We start from the raw sequence: 18,017 nt of genomic DNA, 5'->3' as shown, positions 1-18,017 counted from the left end.
CATCTATGGGAGAAACATTCCAATAGCATCCTAAAGGAGAGGATGTCATGGAAGCTAGGCTCTACAGTTGCTTGAGCTCTTTGAAAGAAAGGGGTGTGGTCCTCTAGTTAACATTCCAATAAATTGTGGCCCTTGATAGAAATAGTTCTGAGTGGCTGTGAAGGTCTACTGCAAATAAAGAGTTACTAAGATTCAATAATAATGACAGCAGGGACATCACTCACTCATACTCTCTGGGAACTAGCAAAGGATCTTCATTATCCGAGGCACTTCTGTCAGAGAAACACCATGAACATATAGACAACCTCTCATTTATTTGAACACAGCTTCTGGATGGATTTCCATCTATAGGATATGTGGCCACATGGTATCTATATACCACAGAGGCTGCAAAGAAGATGAAGGTGGCTAATGAGGCAGCCACACGACTAACGGGCCGGTAGCAGGGATGGCAGCATTACTGGGCAAAGTGAGAGGAGGGCAGGGACTACATCCCCACCAAAGACAAGCCCAGGGTTGATTGGTGAGCCCCCTCAGTCCTTCTCTTCTCCGTGGGTGATGATATGCACCAGGTTCTTATAGTCCAAGTTGCCAGTCACATCAGGGGGGAAGGCGGCGAACATCTGATCAATCTGCAATGAACCAGCCACATGTGCTGAGCATGACAGGAGGGGAAGTAAGAGGGACAGCTGTGTGGGGGGTGAATCCCAGTGCAGAGGTGGCAGGGATTTGGTGGGCATGGAGACATGACACTCAGGTCCCCTCCAAGAAGGCCTTGTCACCCAGCTGTTGCAGAGAGCTGCCAGCCCCAAGGTCATGGCCTTCCTGGGCCACCCACAGCCACCTGCTCAGTGTGGGGCCTAACTTGGGACCTCTTAGAAGGGTATTCTATCTCCAGAGCTCCCTAGGGTGGGAGGGTAGCCAAGATAGTCTATGGGCCTGAAATGAGGTTCAACACCTCCCCCCATGCCTCCCTGCTTTCTTTCCCTTCCTTGCTCTTCTGCAGGTGCTCACCCCACGGGCCATTCTGCGGTGATATTCCTGGGAGCCCAGCCGGCAGCAGGGAAAGCAGGGATCGCAAACACGGGCATATAGAGGGGCCAGGCAGGTTGTGTAAGGGAGCAAGGGGGGCCTAGAGGGGACTGTGGCTCAAAGCAGACACACATCCCATTTACAAAGGTGACAAGTGCCACAGGGACAGCCCAATGCAGCCATGTGCACATGTAGGTCAGACTTTTTGAGGAAATCTGATTCTTTGAGGGAAGCTAGAAATGTAGATTTTTAAAAACATGTAATTTCTGCATTTTTAAAAAAGCATTGACTAGTTAATTTTAAAAATACATATTGGCTAATAATAGCTAACACTTACATTGTCCTTATCACATGCTCCAGCACTTTGCACGTATTAACTTGTTGAATCCTCACAGCATACTACCAGGAAACTTTTATTACCATCTCCACTTTACAGATGAGGAAATTGAGGCATAGTGAAGTTAAAGAGCTTGTCTCAAGTCACCAAGCTGCTAGGAGGTGAAGGCAGGCTCTTTTAACTGCTTGGGTTTTAGGGGAAATCTAAATAAAATTTTTAGTGAAATGTGAAACCTAATGGAATCAGGCCTGAGAAGGGACTATTTTAAATATTTAATTAATATCGACAGGACCATTGCTTATTGATACAGGGCTTTTGGCAAATTAGCAAAAGGGCCCTTTCTTCCAGGCACAGTACTACCACCTGCCAGAAAAGTCATATATACAGTTAAAAAAAAAAAAATTATAACAGGACACTTTACTGCCATCTGCTGGAAAACAATTGCAATAAATGGATACTCTATATCTTATGAGTACAGCATCTGGAAGAATTGCTCAGTGTGGAACCTACATGACAGTATGTGGTACCCTGCAAGCCACCCTCACTCCATCAGGAAATTGGTGCTCTAACCAGGGCTCCATGCATTGTGAGGAAGGTAGACCTGGTGTCAGACAGATCTGGGTTTGAATACAGACACGAGCAATTAGCATTGTGGTGTCCTTTTAGGCAAGTGACTCACATCCCTAGGCCTCAGTTTCCCCATTTATAAAATGACAGCAATACTAGACTCTACCTCATAGGGTGGTGGAGAGAATGAAATGAGATGGGGGCTCAGTAGCAGGTTCTCTGTCAGTGTGGGGCGGGAGTGTTTTAGGAAAGAGGGTGAGGTGGGGTGTAGTTACCTCCTCTTTGGAAAATCTCTCTGCCTGTGTGGTCAGCATCTCCCGAACACTGAGGAGAGAGAACAGCAGGTGTTGGCACCAAGTGTGTGCACAGGAAGCAGGGAACCCCCATATCCTCCCCACACATCCCACTCACTAATCAGCCCTGAGCACCCCTTTGCCTTCAGGGTCAAACACTTTGAATGCGTTGAGAATGGTCTCCTCGGGGTCTGCCCCTGAAACAGAAAATGGTTGCATCAAACCACTGGTGGCTGGGAACCCATGGTACCCCAGGAGGCAGGGCCCAACTCCCCCCAAAGATGGAGGGGCCAGAGCAAGGCTGTTTTGCTTGCTCTGAGCACTGACTCTTGGAAGGAGTGAGCTGAGAATCCAGTCATTTCTGAGCAAACCCAAGCTCAAACATGGATCTAGATTTAGAAAGACTCGGATTCGAATCCTGACTCCAGCATTTGCTAGCTGTGTGGCCATAGGCAAGTGCTTTCCATCTCTGCGCAGAAGACTAGGGATAAGAATAGAACCAGCCTCCTAGATGCTAAATGAGGTAATGCGTCCAAAGGCCGAAGCATGAGGTCTGGCTCAGGGTCTGCCTTGGAGCAATGGCAACTGCTGCTTTTATTTCTCCCCCCAGTGTTACCCTGCCTTCATCTTCTGCCAACCCTTGTCTGCCCTCATGGTGTTTTAATTCATGCCCAAAGATGAAGACACGTAAAGATACACACACAGGTGCACAAATGCAGCCACACATACACACATACGGCATACACGTGAGCTTACCCTTAAGTTTCTCCCCAAACATTGTTAGGAACACAGTAAAGTTAATTGGACCTGGAGCTTCCTTGAGCATTTCGTCAATCTCCTCATTTTTCACGTTCACACGCCCTAGGGCAGGAAACACACAGTCAGGGTCCCCCGGGCTGGGGCAGAAGCAGCTGTCAGGACACTGGCATTTGCCCTTGTAATTCCACTTGAGGGAATCCAGTCTAGGGACAATCAGAGATGGAGAGGGTGGGGCCAGATTCACTGGAAAAGATGGTCTCCACAGTGTTATTTATAATAGCCAGACAGCTGGAAAAAACCCGAACATCCAATGTGGGGAGGGGTTAGCTATTTTTATAATAGAGCCTTTAGAACCTGGAACATTTTAAACAGATATTTTAACTTTTTACTTAAATGGAAAATGCTCATGCAATAAATTATCCCTCTCAGTCGGAGGTGAAAAAGATCAGAATCACCTGAGGGAACTTTTTCAGATTATACCTGCTATAATCTACACAGCCTTGGAGATTCTGATATACCTGTGCTACCCAGCCTCTGCCACAAGCCCATATAGCATCTTTGTGCAGATTTTTAAAAGACACCTGTTCTTAAGATAATTTGTTTTAAATATAAAAATCTACAGTGGCAACAGACATGAATAGTTATCTATAGAACTGTATAGTGCACAACCTGCACAGCTGTTCATGGTGGCCCTGAGTTCTGGGAGTGGGAATGGACTGGGTGTGAGCAGTGGCAGGTTGGACACATATTTTGAAAAAGCTCAATACACTGGTGCTCACACTGTTGAGATGTTAAATTTAAAAAGGTGATTCCAAAATAGAATGATTCCAGGCTTAAAACAACAACGACCCCTACAAAAAACCCAGATATATCTAGAAAAGACTGAGAGGCTGACATGTTACAGTGGAATGTGGCCTAATGGTTGAGTTTTCTTCTTTATACTTTTCTGAATTTTGCAAATTTTCTATTATGAGTTGGCATTCCATTCAAAATCACAGAAAAAAAAGTTACTTTAAAAGAAAAACAAAAGATATGTGAAGACACTTAAAGCCTAAATACTAACTTCCGAAGTTTGTCTTAAAGGCCAATCATGATTGAGCCATTTCTTTGAAAAATGACAAGCCCTTGACCTTTGCAGTGGTCCTACCTTTCACCCCTGAGGAGGGCGGGATAAGGAGACCCTCCTGCAGGCCTACCGGGGTGTGTATGGGGGGTGGACATACCAAGAGCAGCAAAGGTGTCCCTTAAATCATTCTTGTCGATGAAGCCATCCCTGTTCTGGTCCATGATGGTGAAAGCCTGTGGAAGGGGGCATTTGGCTGGTCAGCCCAGGAGAAGTTGGGTGGAGGAGCCCAAGAGATTGGGCTATGAACAGGAGGAAATGGGATTCTGGGATTCAGGGAGCAGTGAAGGATACGTGATCAAGAGTCAATGATTGGAAACTGGCCATTCCTCAAAACTAATGTTAGGCATAGAGTTCCCACAGGATCCAGCAGTTCTACAATTAGGCATCTACCCAAGAGAATTGAAAACATCTGTCCCCATGGAAACCTACGCCTGAATGGCCACAGCAGCCTTACTTATAGTGGCCCCAAACTGGAAACAGCCCACGTGTCCATCAATTGGTGGACGGATTCACAAAATGTGGTCTAGCCACGTAACAGACTCCTACTGAGTAAGAAAAACGAAGGAGATCCTGACACAGGCTACAACATGGATGAGCTTTGGCACGTGACCCTGAGTGAAAGAAGCCAGGGCAAAAGGCTACATGCTGTAGGATGTATTTCCATGAAATGGCCAGACCAGGCAAGTCCCTAGGGACAGAAAATATTTGGGTGGTGGCCAGAGGCTGGGGGAAGAGGGCAATGGGGAGTGATGGCTAATGAGTAGGAGGTTTCTTTCTGGTCTGAGGAAAACATTTGGGAGTTCGTGATGATGACTCTACAACTCTTGTGACTAGTCAATAACCACCGAACTGTAGTTTACAAAGGTGAATTTCAGGTGTGTGAATTACATCTCTATGAAGTGTTCATTCAAAAAACCAAGTTAGGGACGCCTGGGTGGCTCACTAGTTGAGCGTCTGCCTTTGGTTCAGGTTGTGATCTTGGAGTCCTGGGATCGAGTCCCATATCGGGCTCCCCACACGGAGCCTGCTTCTCCCTCTGCCTGTGTCTCTGCCTCGCTCTCTGTGTCTCTCATGAATAAATAAATACAATCTTAAAAAAAAATCAAGTTAATAATTGGGGGTCTCATCCTCCCCAACATCCCCCCAAAGCCCAGTTATCTGCAAAATGGGGCCAATCATCTTTCCCAGGTAGTGTCCATGAAGACTCCCAACAGCTTTGTCAATACCCAGGTGTTTTACAAATGGCTTTTCATCTCCACGTTTTTTGAGTTCTTTGCAACTGGTTCCTGAAAGTATTTGCACCTCCTCCCCACACCCTCCAGATGCTGATCTCATTCTAGAGATTGGGTGAGGGGGAAGGGGCGGCGTGGTCTTGTGGTCTTCTCCCTGGAAGGTGACAAGTTCAAGATATATTTTGTCTAGGAATTCTTTCCTTGGTGGCATGTGGGACACAACATTCCTGTGATCTGAACTTTTGTGAGGACGAAAAAGTACAAGTGTTCAAGTCCCGAATGGTTTCCCCTTTGATACAGAACACATGGGCCTCTGCAGCATATTTTCCTCTGCAGGCTCAGGTGGGAGTGTGGATAACTCAGTGTGAGCCATCAGGACTCCTGGAAAATTAATTCAGAGTGTATCCTTCTAAGCCTGCGGGCAGTGGCTTAATTCGGCCTAATTGGTCCTCAGGTTTACTTAATAAGGCACTCCTGTAGAATGCCATGGGATTTCCACCTGGCTTGTGCTCAACAATGGAGGACTATATAATTTAAAATTTAAGAGATACTCTTTTTTTGGCTCTCAGTTTGGTAGAAATAATATTTTCAGCTATTAATACCCAATGTTGATGGAGATATAGGGGGAAATTGCACTCCTTCCCTTCGAGGCTGATGGGAGTAGGTATTAATTAGTACCACATTTCTGGAGGGCCAGCAGGTCTACTGGTTTTTAGTTCCTTTTTTAAAGTTCTTTTCACCTAGCAGTTCTGCTTTTAGGAATTTACCCCAAAGAAACAAGCAAAGATGTGTTATTTATAACTGTAAAACAAGGGATCCCTGGGTGGCTCAGCGGTTTGGCGCCTGCCTTTGGCCCAGGGCGCGATCCTGGAGACGCAGGATCGAGTCCCACGTCGGGCTCCCGGTGCATGGAGCCTGCTTCTCCCTCTGCCTATGTCTCTGCCTCTCTCTCTCTCTCTCTCTGTATGACTATCATAAATTAAAAAAAAATTTATAACTGTAAAACAATCTGAGCAAATGTCACATCCAACCACAGGAAGTGGTTGGAATAAATGATAGAAAATGATGAGGAATTGGTCAAAGAAAAATAGCAGAAGAGTTTAAAAGTGTATTCACATAGCACAAAAATGACTTGAAGCGTGGATATGTGGAGCACCTGGGTGGCTCAGTGGTTACTGCCGTTGGCTCAGGCCCTCGTCCCAGGGTCCTGGCATCGAGTCCTGTATCAGGCTCCCCCCAGGAAGCCTGCTTCTCCCTCTCCCTGTGTCTCTGTCTCTTTCTCTGTCGCTCATGAATAAATAAATAAAATATTTTTTAAAAAGCATGCATATCAAAATGTACACTTAGTATCTATGGGTCATAGAATTATAGGTCATTTTTGTGTTCTTCTTTGGGGTTTTCTTGAATTCTCTCCTGACATTTTCAACAAGAAATATGCTTTACTTTGATGATCGGCAAAAATCATGAAAAAATAATCTCTTAAAATGGTTCACCTGGTGATGTGAGGAGCACTGGGTGTTAGACTCTGTTGGCAAACTGAATTTAAATTTAAAAAATTAAAAATAGGGATCCCTGGGTGGTGCGGCGGTTTGGCGCCTGCCTTTGGCCCAGGGCATGATCCTGGAGACCCGGGATCGAGTCCCACGTCGGGCTCCTGGTGCATGGAGCCTGCTTCTCCCTCTGCCTATGTCTCTGCCTCTCTCTCTCTCTCTGTGTGACTATCATAAATAAATAAAAATTTTAAAAAAAGAAAATATTATTATAAAAAATAAATAAAAATTAAAAATAAAATAAATGGTTCACACACACATTGAGACTGGATTTGGGTTTGGAGGATAGAAACATATAGCCAAGAGGTCCCTGTGGGGAACATGGACCGAGGGAGTGTTCTCTCTAACAGGTGGGAATCTCCATCTGGGCGGATGGTTCAACAGCTGCACCCACCTCCTTAAATTCCTGGATCTGGGTCTGTTCAAACATAGAGAACACGTTGGAATTGGCGCCTTCTGCTCTCTTCTTGGCTTTCTTGGGTGCCTGGAAGTGGTGGGAGGCAGGGGAAAGCATCGATTAAGAGTCAGAAGCTGGAAGTTAGAAAACTAGGTCAGGTCCCCTCTCTGAGTGAGCCTCAACTGCTCGTCTGTGAAATGGGGGTAGGAGGCCGACACTCGTCTCAAAACGATGATCCTAGAGGGCTAAGAGGACCTGGAAGGAATAGCGTGTCTCAAAGGCATTCTGGTTCTGGTGGGTCTTCAGAGACTGTGGATCTTGCAGCACCTCCTTTGTAAAACTGGGGGAGGTGGAGCTGCACCTCTGGGGAAGGAGGCAATACTTTCAGATCAGCCCCAGCAGGATCTGACCGCCTGTGTTTCAGTGCATTTCACAAAAAAGTTCAGTAATGCACAGAAGGAGAATTGATTGGGTGGTGGGGGTCAGGGGGGAACGTCAGGCTCACTAAACCATGAGGAATACCTTTAGGAAGTGACACTTTTTCAGGGCGTTAAAACCCACTGTTCCCCCTCCCCAATTCCCAATTCTCCTTTGATCCAAATGGCAGTGAAATCTCCTCTCTAAATCTTCTGTCCTTGCATAGGCAAACAGTGCAGAGAAAAGCAAGTTAACCTTTGGCCCCACCCCATTTCCCTCTGACTTTAAATAGAGCAAACACTTGAACACCGTACATACGTGATTTCATTTAATCCCCCTGTCAGGTAAACGCTGCTATTACCAGAGCCATTTTATTGGAAAGTCACCTAGGGCTCAGAGAGGTTGGGTCACTTGCCCAAGGTCACACAGTCACAAAAAGGCAGACCCAGAATTGCACTTGCGCAGTCTGACTCCAGAGTCTGTGCCCCTAACCATTCCCCAGGCTCTCCCTGACTTGGTGGCTTCTTGCTCTAGGAGAGGGACACCTAGCCAAACAACACAGGGAGAAAGGTTTTAAATTTGCAAGTTCAAAAGGTGAAAACAAAAAGATTCTTTTCCCCAGCTGCCTGAACAAGAAAAAAGAATTACAATTTGATCCTTAAAAGCGTTCAATCCCATTTTGCAAGCCCTGGGAGTTATTGATTCCTCGAGAGGTCAGTAGACAAGCCATAAAAAAGCCAACTCTCTTATTTTGTTTTTGCGAGTCCCTGGGAGCTGCTGTTATTTGTGGCTTATGGGGGCATTGATTGGGGTTCCTCTGCGCGCACACGCAGCAAGCACTGCTTTTTTCTCCAGGGTCTGGGGCCCTCAAAAGCCACCTTTCTTCCCCTCCCCTCTGGTCCTCTTCTCATAGGTGCTCTTTCCTTCCCCCCACTGCAGCATCACACCTCCCAAAGCCCTCGCTTACTCACCATGGTGGAAAGGACACAGAACTGCTTCCCCAGAAGAATCCCTGAGGCTTCCCCTCTCTCTTCTGCTCAGAACAATAAATACTTCCTCCCCATGTTTAAAAATAACCCCATGACCACTTTTGGCAGTAATAGGTGAGGCGGACACCACCTAAGGCCCCCCCACCCCATGCCGTTCTTCTGAAGTAAGGGGAGCTCGCTCGCCACTCGGTGACACATGAGACCCAAAAAGGCATTCAAGGTTAAAGAGACAGGCGGCTGGGTCACAGGGAGAGATGCTGCACACTTATTCAGCAGCACTTGGGCGGGCGGGAGGCACTTGTGCTTGTCAATTTTGAGAAAGAAAATGGCAGAGAGGAGACTGTGAAAATTCTCCAACGTAATCAGGGTCCCACCCCAGGGCCTTTGCACCTGCACTTCCCTCTGCCTAGAGTGTTTTTCCATCAGACATCAGGGAGGCTTCCTCCCTCACCTGCCTCAGATCTTTGCTCAAATATCACCTTCTCAGTGAGACCTCCCCACCACCCTATTTAAAATAGCCACTCACTGTCTGCCCTCCAGAACCCCTTCTCTGCTTTGTTTTTCTGCAGAGCACTTATCACTTCCTGACATACTGTGTAATTCACTTATTTATTTTGTTCAGTGTCAGTGAACAGTCAGCTTGGGAAAGCAGGGTCCTTTTCAGTTCTCCTCGCTATTCTTTCCCTGGCTCCTAGCTCGTGACTGGCACACAGCAGCTGCTCAATGAATACTTGTTGATTGAAGAAATAACATATTTCACTTACCGAGCACTTGCTACGTGCCAGGCACCATGTACACATGTCTCATGCTCATATTTAATTTTCCAGACACCCTGTGGGGTAGAGACAACCTTCTTCTCTGTGTCCCCAACATTCATCCCAGGCACTGTGTTAGTATGAGGGAGACTGCTTCCCAGTGACAAACTCCCTGCCCTCAGAAAGCTATGCGTCAGGAGGAGATGAATAAAAATAAAGAAATGCATAACCTGGATAATTTCAGGTAGAAACAAATCTTACTTAGAAACGATAGGTGTGGAAGTCCTGGGCGGGGAGCTGCCTCCCGGCTCAGGGATCCTCTCTGAGCAGAGACTGGCTCCTAGCAGCAGGACAACAAAAGCCTCAAAGGAGGGTGAATTGGCTTTTTTGAGGGGCAGAAGGACCTATGTGGCTGGAGCTGTCAGGGCATCAGGGGCACAAGGTGAAGCCAGCAAGGCAGGCCGGGCAGATCACAGCCTTGGGATTTCATTCCAGACACGAAGGGAGCAGTAGGGGAGTTCAGAGCAGGACACCCTTTGTCTAACCAGTCCTGGGGGGCTGCCCAGTGCCCAGGGACATCCTGATTTGGGAGCAAGACCAGCATTCTTGGAGATCCTATCAAGCCAATCAATCCACAAATATGTTCTCAGTTGTTCTGATTGCTTGAACCTTCTAACAAGATCCTCGGCTCCCAGGAATGAACAAACTAGCTAATAAAGGAGTTGGGCAGACTTTGCCCACCTGGCCTGAGTAGGGATTATTAGTCTCCATTCAACCTGAGGAGGTTTGAGGCAGGAGAGTGGAGGGATTTAGCCCTGAGGCTGGGAAGTCAGATAAAGTTGCATTTGAATCTGAGCTCTGTGTGACCTTGGGCAAGTGACTTCACCTCTCTTAGCACAGAAAGTGGGAAAAGGATATAAAGACCTTTATGAGGCTTTCTGCAGGATGAGAGGAGATGAGACCCAGGTAGGCATCACTCACCTCCCCTCTCAGGTGAAAACAAAATTCAATTTTGAGGGCGCAAACCCAAGAACCATCTATTGCCATGACAAAAAAAGATGCTAATTTTTTCCTCTTTCCAGTCGTACATGGGTTAGAATGGCCCAGAGCATCTTCCAACAGAATCTTTAATAACAAAAGGTGTGTTTACATGCACATCAGAGTGGATGGACACACACATTCATGCACAGACCAAAACATATCCATATATTCGTGCACATACACACAGCACATAATACACACACACACTCATGTGCATACTGGCCACATGCCCATGCATACTCACCAACCCATGCATGTGCTCACAGATCAGTCAAGAAGAGCTTTTCTGTCCAAGATTGTCTGACAACACCAGAATAAATGTTTCCCTAGCTAATAGGTGCACCATGGATTTTCGTTAAAACACTTGTGTGAGCAGTCAGTAGCTATAAATGGCCAAGCAAAATAGTTGTTGCAGCCACAGCGGATTTGCAGAATGAGTGGTGGGGGATGGGGAGCCCCTGGTTCAGAGGTGAGGATGGGCTCAGGCCCTCCAGAGGCAGGTAGGTATATAAGTGTGCCCCTAAAGGGCACCCATACAGCTAGTTCCCCTGAGGACATATTTTATTCAACTGGATCTTTGGGTGGGGATACTGGGAGAGAGTCCTGGCTCAGTAGCTAAAGGTACAGGATCTCAAACAGGGCACTAACCTCCTGGGGCTTCAATCTCTTTGTCTGCAGATGAAAACCATAATACTGCAGACCCCAAAAGGCTACTGGGGGCAGTGAGTGAAATTATGTGTGTCAGACAGATTCTGGGAACATGGCGGCCTGAATAGCATGGAGCCTCATGGCTGCCAGGACTGATAGCCCAGGATGTTCGTCAGGTCTTGGGCTCTGTTGAGAGAACTGGAGACCCAGAGGCACCCCTCCCTGGCCAATGGACTGGGACACCACTGAGGAGCCCCCCAGAGACCTGGGACAAGGTCCTGGGAGTGGAGAATCTAGAAAGACTGGGGTTTGGGTTTATGGAGACTTTCAGGGGTATGTTTCAGCATCAACCTCAAGAATGCATTGAGGAGAGTAGGTGGGCTGGAGCCTCTTTGTCCTCAAGGCTGGGATGGCTTTATCTTACCTACGAGCCATAGGCTCACAGGGCCGGGGACCTGCCTCAAAACCCTCTACCTTTCTACTGACTGTGGGATTCCTATGGCTGAGAAGTGTCCCCCAAACCACACAAGTCCCACGGAGCCAAAGAGAAAAATAACTGTCTGCCTGAGGTACTCAGAAGACAAAGAGAAGAAGGCTGGGCAGGCCAATCAGAATAGCAACTTCTAAAACAATCAGAAAACAAACCTGGTGTGTTAGTTTCCTATTGCTACTATAAAAATATTATCATAAATTTAGTGGCTCAAAACAGCACTAGTTTACTATCTCACCATTCTTGAGGTCAGAAATGGAAACTGGTTTGGCAGGGCTGCCTCCCTTCTGGAGGCTCTAGTGGAGAATCCTTTCCTTGCCTTTTCCAGAGCCTGCCCACATTCCTTGGCTCACTTGGTGGCCACATCAATGCAGTCTCTGACTCCAGATTCTCTGATCCTCTTGCCTCTCTCCCATCTTCTAAGGATCCCCTGTGATTATATGGGGTCCACTGGGATAATCCGGGATACTTACCTAATTGCCAGATCCATAACCATATCTACAAAGTCCATTTTGCCATGTAAGCTAACATATTCACGGCTTCCAAGGATTGGGACGTGGACATCTTTGGGGAAATTCAATGCTTCCTGCCTACCACACCTAGAGAAACAGAACAGTTGGAGAAAACAGATCAACTGCTGAGTAATATTAATTACAACAATAAAATTTAAGCTACAATTCATAGAACTATACACCAGAAAAAGGTCAATTTTATTGAGTGGTAATTTAAAAAAAATTGCCCATTGACAATATTAAAAGAAGAGGTGAGAAGAGGGAAAAATATAAGTAGTGCTTGTAGATGTACTCTATTTTTAAGCAAGAATGGTTTTGATCCCCATATCAAAAGGTATTGATTACTTAAATATTTATTGAAGCCTTACTATGTGCTGGGCTCTGTTTCCAGTGCCAGATATACATCAGTAAAGCTTCATCCAGGTATAGGGAGACATGCACGTAATAAGTTTAAATCTGAGAAAAGTGGGTATTTATGTTCAATAATTCTCTTTTGAAAACGTGGCAATGTATTAATTTGATTACTTTTTAAAAAACCAAGTACGTGGTTTACTCCATAAAACTAAAACAAAACAAAACACCTAGGGAAATTCAGGTGAAACTCTGAAGTGACTTCCTGGAGATTTAAGACCTGATTTCTTTTTTTTTTTTTTTTTTTTTAAATTTTTATTTATTTATGATAGTCACACACAGAGAGGCAGAGACACAGGCAGAGGGAGAAGCAGGCTCCATGCACCGGGAGCCCGACGTGGGACTCGATCCGGGGTCTCCAGGATCGCGCCCTGGGCCAAAGGCAGGCGCCAAACCGCTGCGCCACCCAGGGATCCCAAGACCTGATTTCTAAGCTAAAAATTAAGTAGATGAATTGCAAAAATGGATGGTCCCTATTGCAATCCAAATACTGACCTGGAAATGACTTGCAGGGAGTACCTCAGGGCCAAATAATGAAGAGGTACAAATGATCACCATTTCAGGAGGAGAGGCTGAAAATACGTTAAGTGATACAAGAAATTTTTCTTCTGCTGGGGAAAGAGCCAAATCTGTAGCTTGAAAGAATCCCCAAGCTCCATGCTGGATGGATGTAGAAAAAAAACACACACCAAGGTATATCCTGGTGAAATTCACAAACTCCCAAGATTAAGAGAAAATCTGACTAAGTCAGCATCAGACTCTTCCTTGGCGACACTGGAAGCAAGACATCAGAGAACAGAGAGAGAGCCCGTGGATCCTAGGTCCTGCAGAGTCTTGGTCATCTGACTGATTGAGGACAGCAGGAATATTTGTTTTCGATTTTCCTCAAGGTGTCCTGGTGTGGTGGCTCAGGGTTTGGGAACTGGATGAATCAAGGTTTGAGTCCAGGCCAGCTGTATGATCTTCTGCAGTTTCTTCTTAGTCTCAATTTCCCCATCTGTAAAATGAGAATGATAATAGCACTCACTTCACAGGGTTTTCATGAGGCTTCAATCAAGTAGCTCATTGTGAGCACCCCATAAGTGTTAGTTGCTGTGATTATTTTGGGGTACTTGACAGTTAGATCCCCCTACTTGGGGCCAGAAGGTTTCCAACCTTTTCCCAGGCCTGTAGGACAGGAATCTTTGAAAGGGAGACAGTCTTTTTTCCGTTGACCATTAGGAGCCTTGCCATGGAACACCATGGAGCATTTCAGGGTCAAGGACTCCATTTGAATGTGGATTTAATGCCTTTGCCTGGGTTGACTGTTTTCAGTGGGTAGAAGGGAGACTTAGAATAAGGGAGACCGGTAAGGAACACTATATATAAGGCTTTGATTCCTGCTTTGCTAATCACTGCCCCTGATGTTCTTCTCTCTCTTTTTTAAAGATTTTATTTTTTATTTATTTGAGAAGGGGGGGAGAAGGTGGGGAGAGAATGAGCAGGGGGAGGTGCAGAGGGAGAGGCAGGGAGCTGAAACGGGGCTCTCCTGATGTTCTTCTCAAGTAAACAAGTTAAATCAGAATTTGAGTAATTGGGGGCTTGGGGGGCACAGGGAATATTCTGTATCTTGACCTGGGTGCTGGTTGCCCAGATATACTACGTTTGGGAAGATTAGTGGAGCTGTACGTCTCTATAAGTACCCTTCTCTTTGTGCACGTTACATGTCCGTAAGAAGTTGAATCGATACTATGTGAACGAGTACACTCTTAATATAAAACAATTTGAAACATTACAGAAATATATTGACTTAAAAGCTTCTGTTCTACCATTGCGGCCAAATACTCCCTGAAGGGGATGTCTTTTGTGTGTTTAATGTAAAGTCTTCCAGACTCTATGTTTTTGTGTTTTTATGATTTTTTAAGTTAATTTTAATTCCAATGTAAACATAGAGTATTATATTAGTTTCAGAAATACAAATAGTGATTTAACAATTCTGTATATTGCTCAGTGCTCATCATGACAGGTGTCCTCTCAATCCCCTTCACCTCTTTCACTCATCCCCCCACCTCATCTCCCCTCTGGTAACCACCAGCTTATTCTCTCTATATGGTTAAGAGTCTGTTCTTTGGTTTGTCTCCTTTATTCCCTTTGTTCGTTTGTTTTGTTTCTTTTTTTAAAAAAAGATTTTATTTATTTATTCATGAGAGACACGAGACATGAGAGAGAGAGAGAGGCAGAGACACAGGCAGAGGGAGAAGCAGGCTCCATGCAGGGAGCCCGATGTGGGACTCGATCCCGGGTCTCCAGGATCAGGCCCTGGGCTGGGGGCGGCGCTAAACCTCTGAGCCACCCGGGCTGCCCATTTGTTTTGTTTCTTAAATTTCACTCCATATGAGTGAAATCATATGGTATTTGTCTTTCTCTGACTGGTTTATTTCACAGCATTATACTCTCTAGATCAATCTGTGTTGTTGCAAATGGTAAGATTTCAGTCTTTTTTATGGCAGCATAATATTCTGGCATATAATATAATATATAATACACAAGTATATGTATATACATACACACACGCACACACACACCCCACATCTTCTTTTTCCATTGATCTATCAATGGACACTCAGGTTGCTTCCATAATTTGGCTATTGTAAATAATGCTACAGTAAAACTTAAGGGCGTATATATCTTTTCAAGTTAGTGTTTTTGTATTCTTTGGGTAAGTACCCAGCAGTGCTATTGCTGGATCATAAGGGAGTTCTATTTTAACTTTTTGAGGACCCTCCATACTGTCTTCCACAGTGGCTGCACCAGTTTGCATTCCACCAATAGTGCACCAGCATTCCTTTTTCTCCACATCCTTACCAATACTTGTTATTTTTTCCAGATTATATTTTTAATTGTTTGGTTTTTTTAACTTGAGATGCACTTGTAGCAAAGTGCATGTCTTTTAGGTGCCCAGGGCAATGAGTTTTTGCCTATGTCCACGCTGTGTCACCACTCAAGTCAAGACAGAACATTCTAGCTCTCAAAGCTTTCCCTGCTGCCCATCAACATCTCCCCCCTCAAAAGTACCCCCTCATTTTTTACCTCTAGCACTGTAGATTAGTTTTTCCATTGTAGAACTTCATAGAATTCCTTCTAGACTTGCTTGAAACAAACTTTTAATTTTAGAACTTACAGAAAAGTTGCAGAGTTCCCATATACTCCTCACCCAGTTTCTCCTAATATTAATATCTTACATTACTGTGGGACACTGGTACATGACTATTCACCAAACTTCAAAGTTTATCTGATTTCTCTGACTTTTCCACTGTTGTCCTTGCTTCTGTTCCAGGATACCACCTTGCATTTCCTGACTCTTTCTCTCATTTGCACATACAAATATACATTTTTTCACGTTGATATCATACCACACACACACAACACCTACAAATACACTTTGTCATACACTGGTAACACACAGACAAACATGCACACCCCACCTGGGCCTTTCCATTCCAGGATCCGCCTTGGAGACGTTTAGAGGAGTCCCAGCCATCACCTCGCTAATGAGGATAGAATGCATGTCTTCCCATTTCAGCCAACCGAGAGGCTGGTGGCAGAGCCAGGTCACGCAGCAGACACACTTAATACATGCTCTTTACAGCACCAGCTAAGCAGAGGTGCCAAGAACAAAACAAAGAAAAACTCCATAAACTTTTTTTTGGGAAAGGATTAGATATATTTTTAAAAAGGATTAAAATAGCCGTCGTGGGGAAAATCAGAACACCGTGGGATGTTCTTACACTAGTTTGACCATTACGAACTGTTTTTATCTTTCATTTCACATGAGGCAGTGGGAGTCAGTGTCTTTTCCGTTTTTAGGTATTTTAGAAGTTTTAATCCAGCCCCAGCTGGGGGCATTTTAAAATTAATTTCTCCTCTCTAGCTCCTGGATTTCAGATCTAAGCTGTTATATCCCACTTTGTAAACAGGAACCCCTTCTCCATATAGTTGTTTTATAAAATTCTTCAGCAAATCAAAGGAGTTCGTATATTGATATCAGTAACTTAAAGTGTTAATCTAGTAACACATTAATATCTAGGACAGAGCCGGACTCAGAAAAGTGCCAGATCTAAGCACTCACTATGGTACCGCTGGAAGTTACTGGCTTAGCGGGTCACCTGGCCTTGGGGTGTCATGCCCCTTTAAGGCGGGTGGTGAAGTCAGCCATCTCCAGATAGAACAAAGGCATACCAGGCCCTGCCAGCCCAAAGCCTGGTGGCTGATAGACTGTCATCAAGTGATAGCGCCTATCTCCCTGTGTCAGGGCCGCCAGGCGTCAGCAGGAACCACCAAGTGGGGAAGGCGGCTTCTTCAGCAAGTCGGACTGGATGGACCAGGCCTTGTGCTTAGTGGAGACAGGTCGGTCACATTCATGGAACACTCGCTGCGTACCAAGTGCCATTTGGGCAAGCAATGTCAGCTCTGCCTGCCTTGGTTTCCTCATCTGTGAAACGCAGATAATGATGGCCCTTTAAACATTCTTGGGAGGTTTGAATGAGTGAGTATAGTTAGCTAATACTTGGGAAGTGCAAGGACATTGCTGGGCACACAACGAATGTTCAGGAACCATCAGTTCCTATTCTTGGCTGTCACCTGGGTCCAGGGTAATGGGAATCAAAGAATAACATGATCAAATATGAATTCATTTTTTTCCTCTTTCTCTCCCAAACTCTTTTTTTTTTTAAGATTTTTATTTATTTGTTCGTGATAGACACAAACACACAGAGGCAGAGACAAAGGCAGAGTGAGAAGCAGGCTCCATGCAGGGAGCCCGATGTGGGACTTGATCCCGGGACTCCAGCATCACGCCCTGTGTTGAAGGCAGGCGCTAAACTGCTGAGCCACCCGGGGATCCCCTCAAACTCTTTTTCTAGGGGGATCCCTGGGTGGCGCAGCGGTTTAGCACCTGCCTTTGGCCCAGGGCGCGATCCTGGAGACCCGGGATCGAATCCCACGTCGGGCTCCTGGTGCATGGAGCCTGCTTCTCCCTCTGCCTATGTCTCTGCCTCTCTCTGTCTCTCTCTCTGTGACTATCATAAATAAATAAAAATTAAAAAAATTAAAAAAAAACTCTTTTTCTAGTAATGATTTTACTGCTCTTTTTGGCACCCAGACCAAAATCCTCAGCCATCTCAATTCTGCCCATTGGTGACAAAGTCTATCTCTTCTGCCTCCAGGATGTCTTTTTTTTTTTTTTAAGATTTATTTATTTATTTGAGAGAAAGAGATTGAGAGTGCATGAACAGGGGCAGGGGCAGAGGAAAAGAGAGGGATGAAGGCAGACTCCTCAGAGCTCTAGGGAGGACTCCATCTCACGACCCCAAGATCATGACTTGAGCTGAAATCAAGAGTCGGATGCCTCCAGAATGTCTTGCAAATCTACTTCCCCTAGTCCTGTCCCAGATCTGGCCCATGGTAAATTGGTTTGGGGCCT

At 45.5% G+C, this 18,017-nt stretch overlaps 1 protein-coding gene and 1 long non-coding RNA gene across 2 annotated transcripts; both read right to left on the bottom strand.

Moving 5' to 3' along the window:
- Nucleotides 1-295: 295 nt before the first annotated feature.
- On the bottom strand, nt 296-8,833 carry MYL2 (myosin light chain 2). The gene is made up of 7 exons (XM_055323373.1): nt 8,682-8,833; nt 7,291-7,380; nt 4,212-4,287; nt 2,986-3,090; nt 2,348-2,426; nt 2,212-2,260; nt 296-632 (listed from the first exon to the last, which is right to left on the bottom strand). Exons 1-7 carry the CDS (start codon nt 8,682-8,684, stop codon nt 534-536), a joined length of 501 nt encoding a protein of 166 aa, XP_055179348.1. The 5' UTR covers nt 8,685-8,833; the 3' UTR covers nt 296-533.
- Nucleotides 8,834-11,997: 3,164 nt separating this feature from the next.
- Nucleotides 11,998-16,103, bottom strand: LOC129508395 (uncharacterized). The gene is made up of 3 exons (XR_008664162.1): nt 16,021-16,103; nt 13,052-13,553; nt 11,998-12,232 (listed from the first exon to the last, which is right to left on the bottom strand). It is a non-coding gene; the product is annotated as an uncharacterized LOC129508395 (long non-coding RNA).
- Nucleotides 16,104-18,017: the final 1,914 nt, after the last annotated feature.

Source organism: Nyctereutes procyonoides, unplaced genomic scaffold (assembly GCF_905146905.1).
Source record: "Nyctereutes procyonoides isolate TBG_1078 unplaced genomic scaffold, NYPRO_anot_genome, whole genome shotgun sequence".
Lineage (NCBI taxonomy): Eukaryota > Metazoa > Chordata > Mammalia > Carnivora > Canidae > Nyctereutes > Nyctereutes procyonoides.
This window is presented reverse-complemented; position numbering and strand designations above follow the sequence as displayed.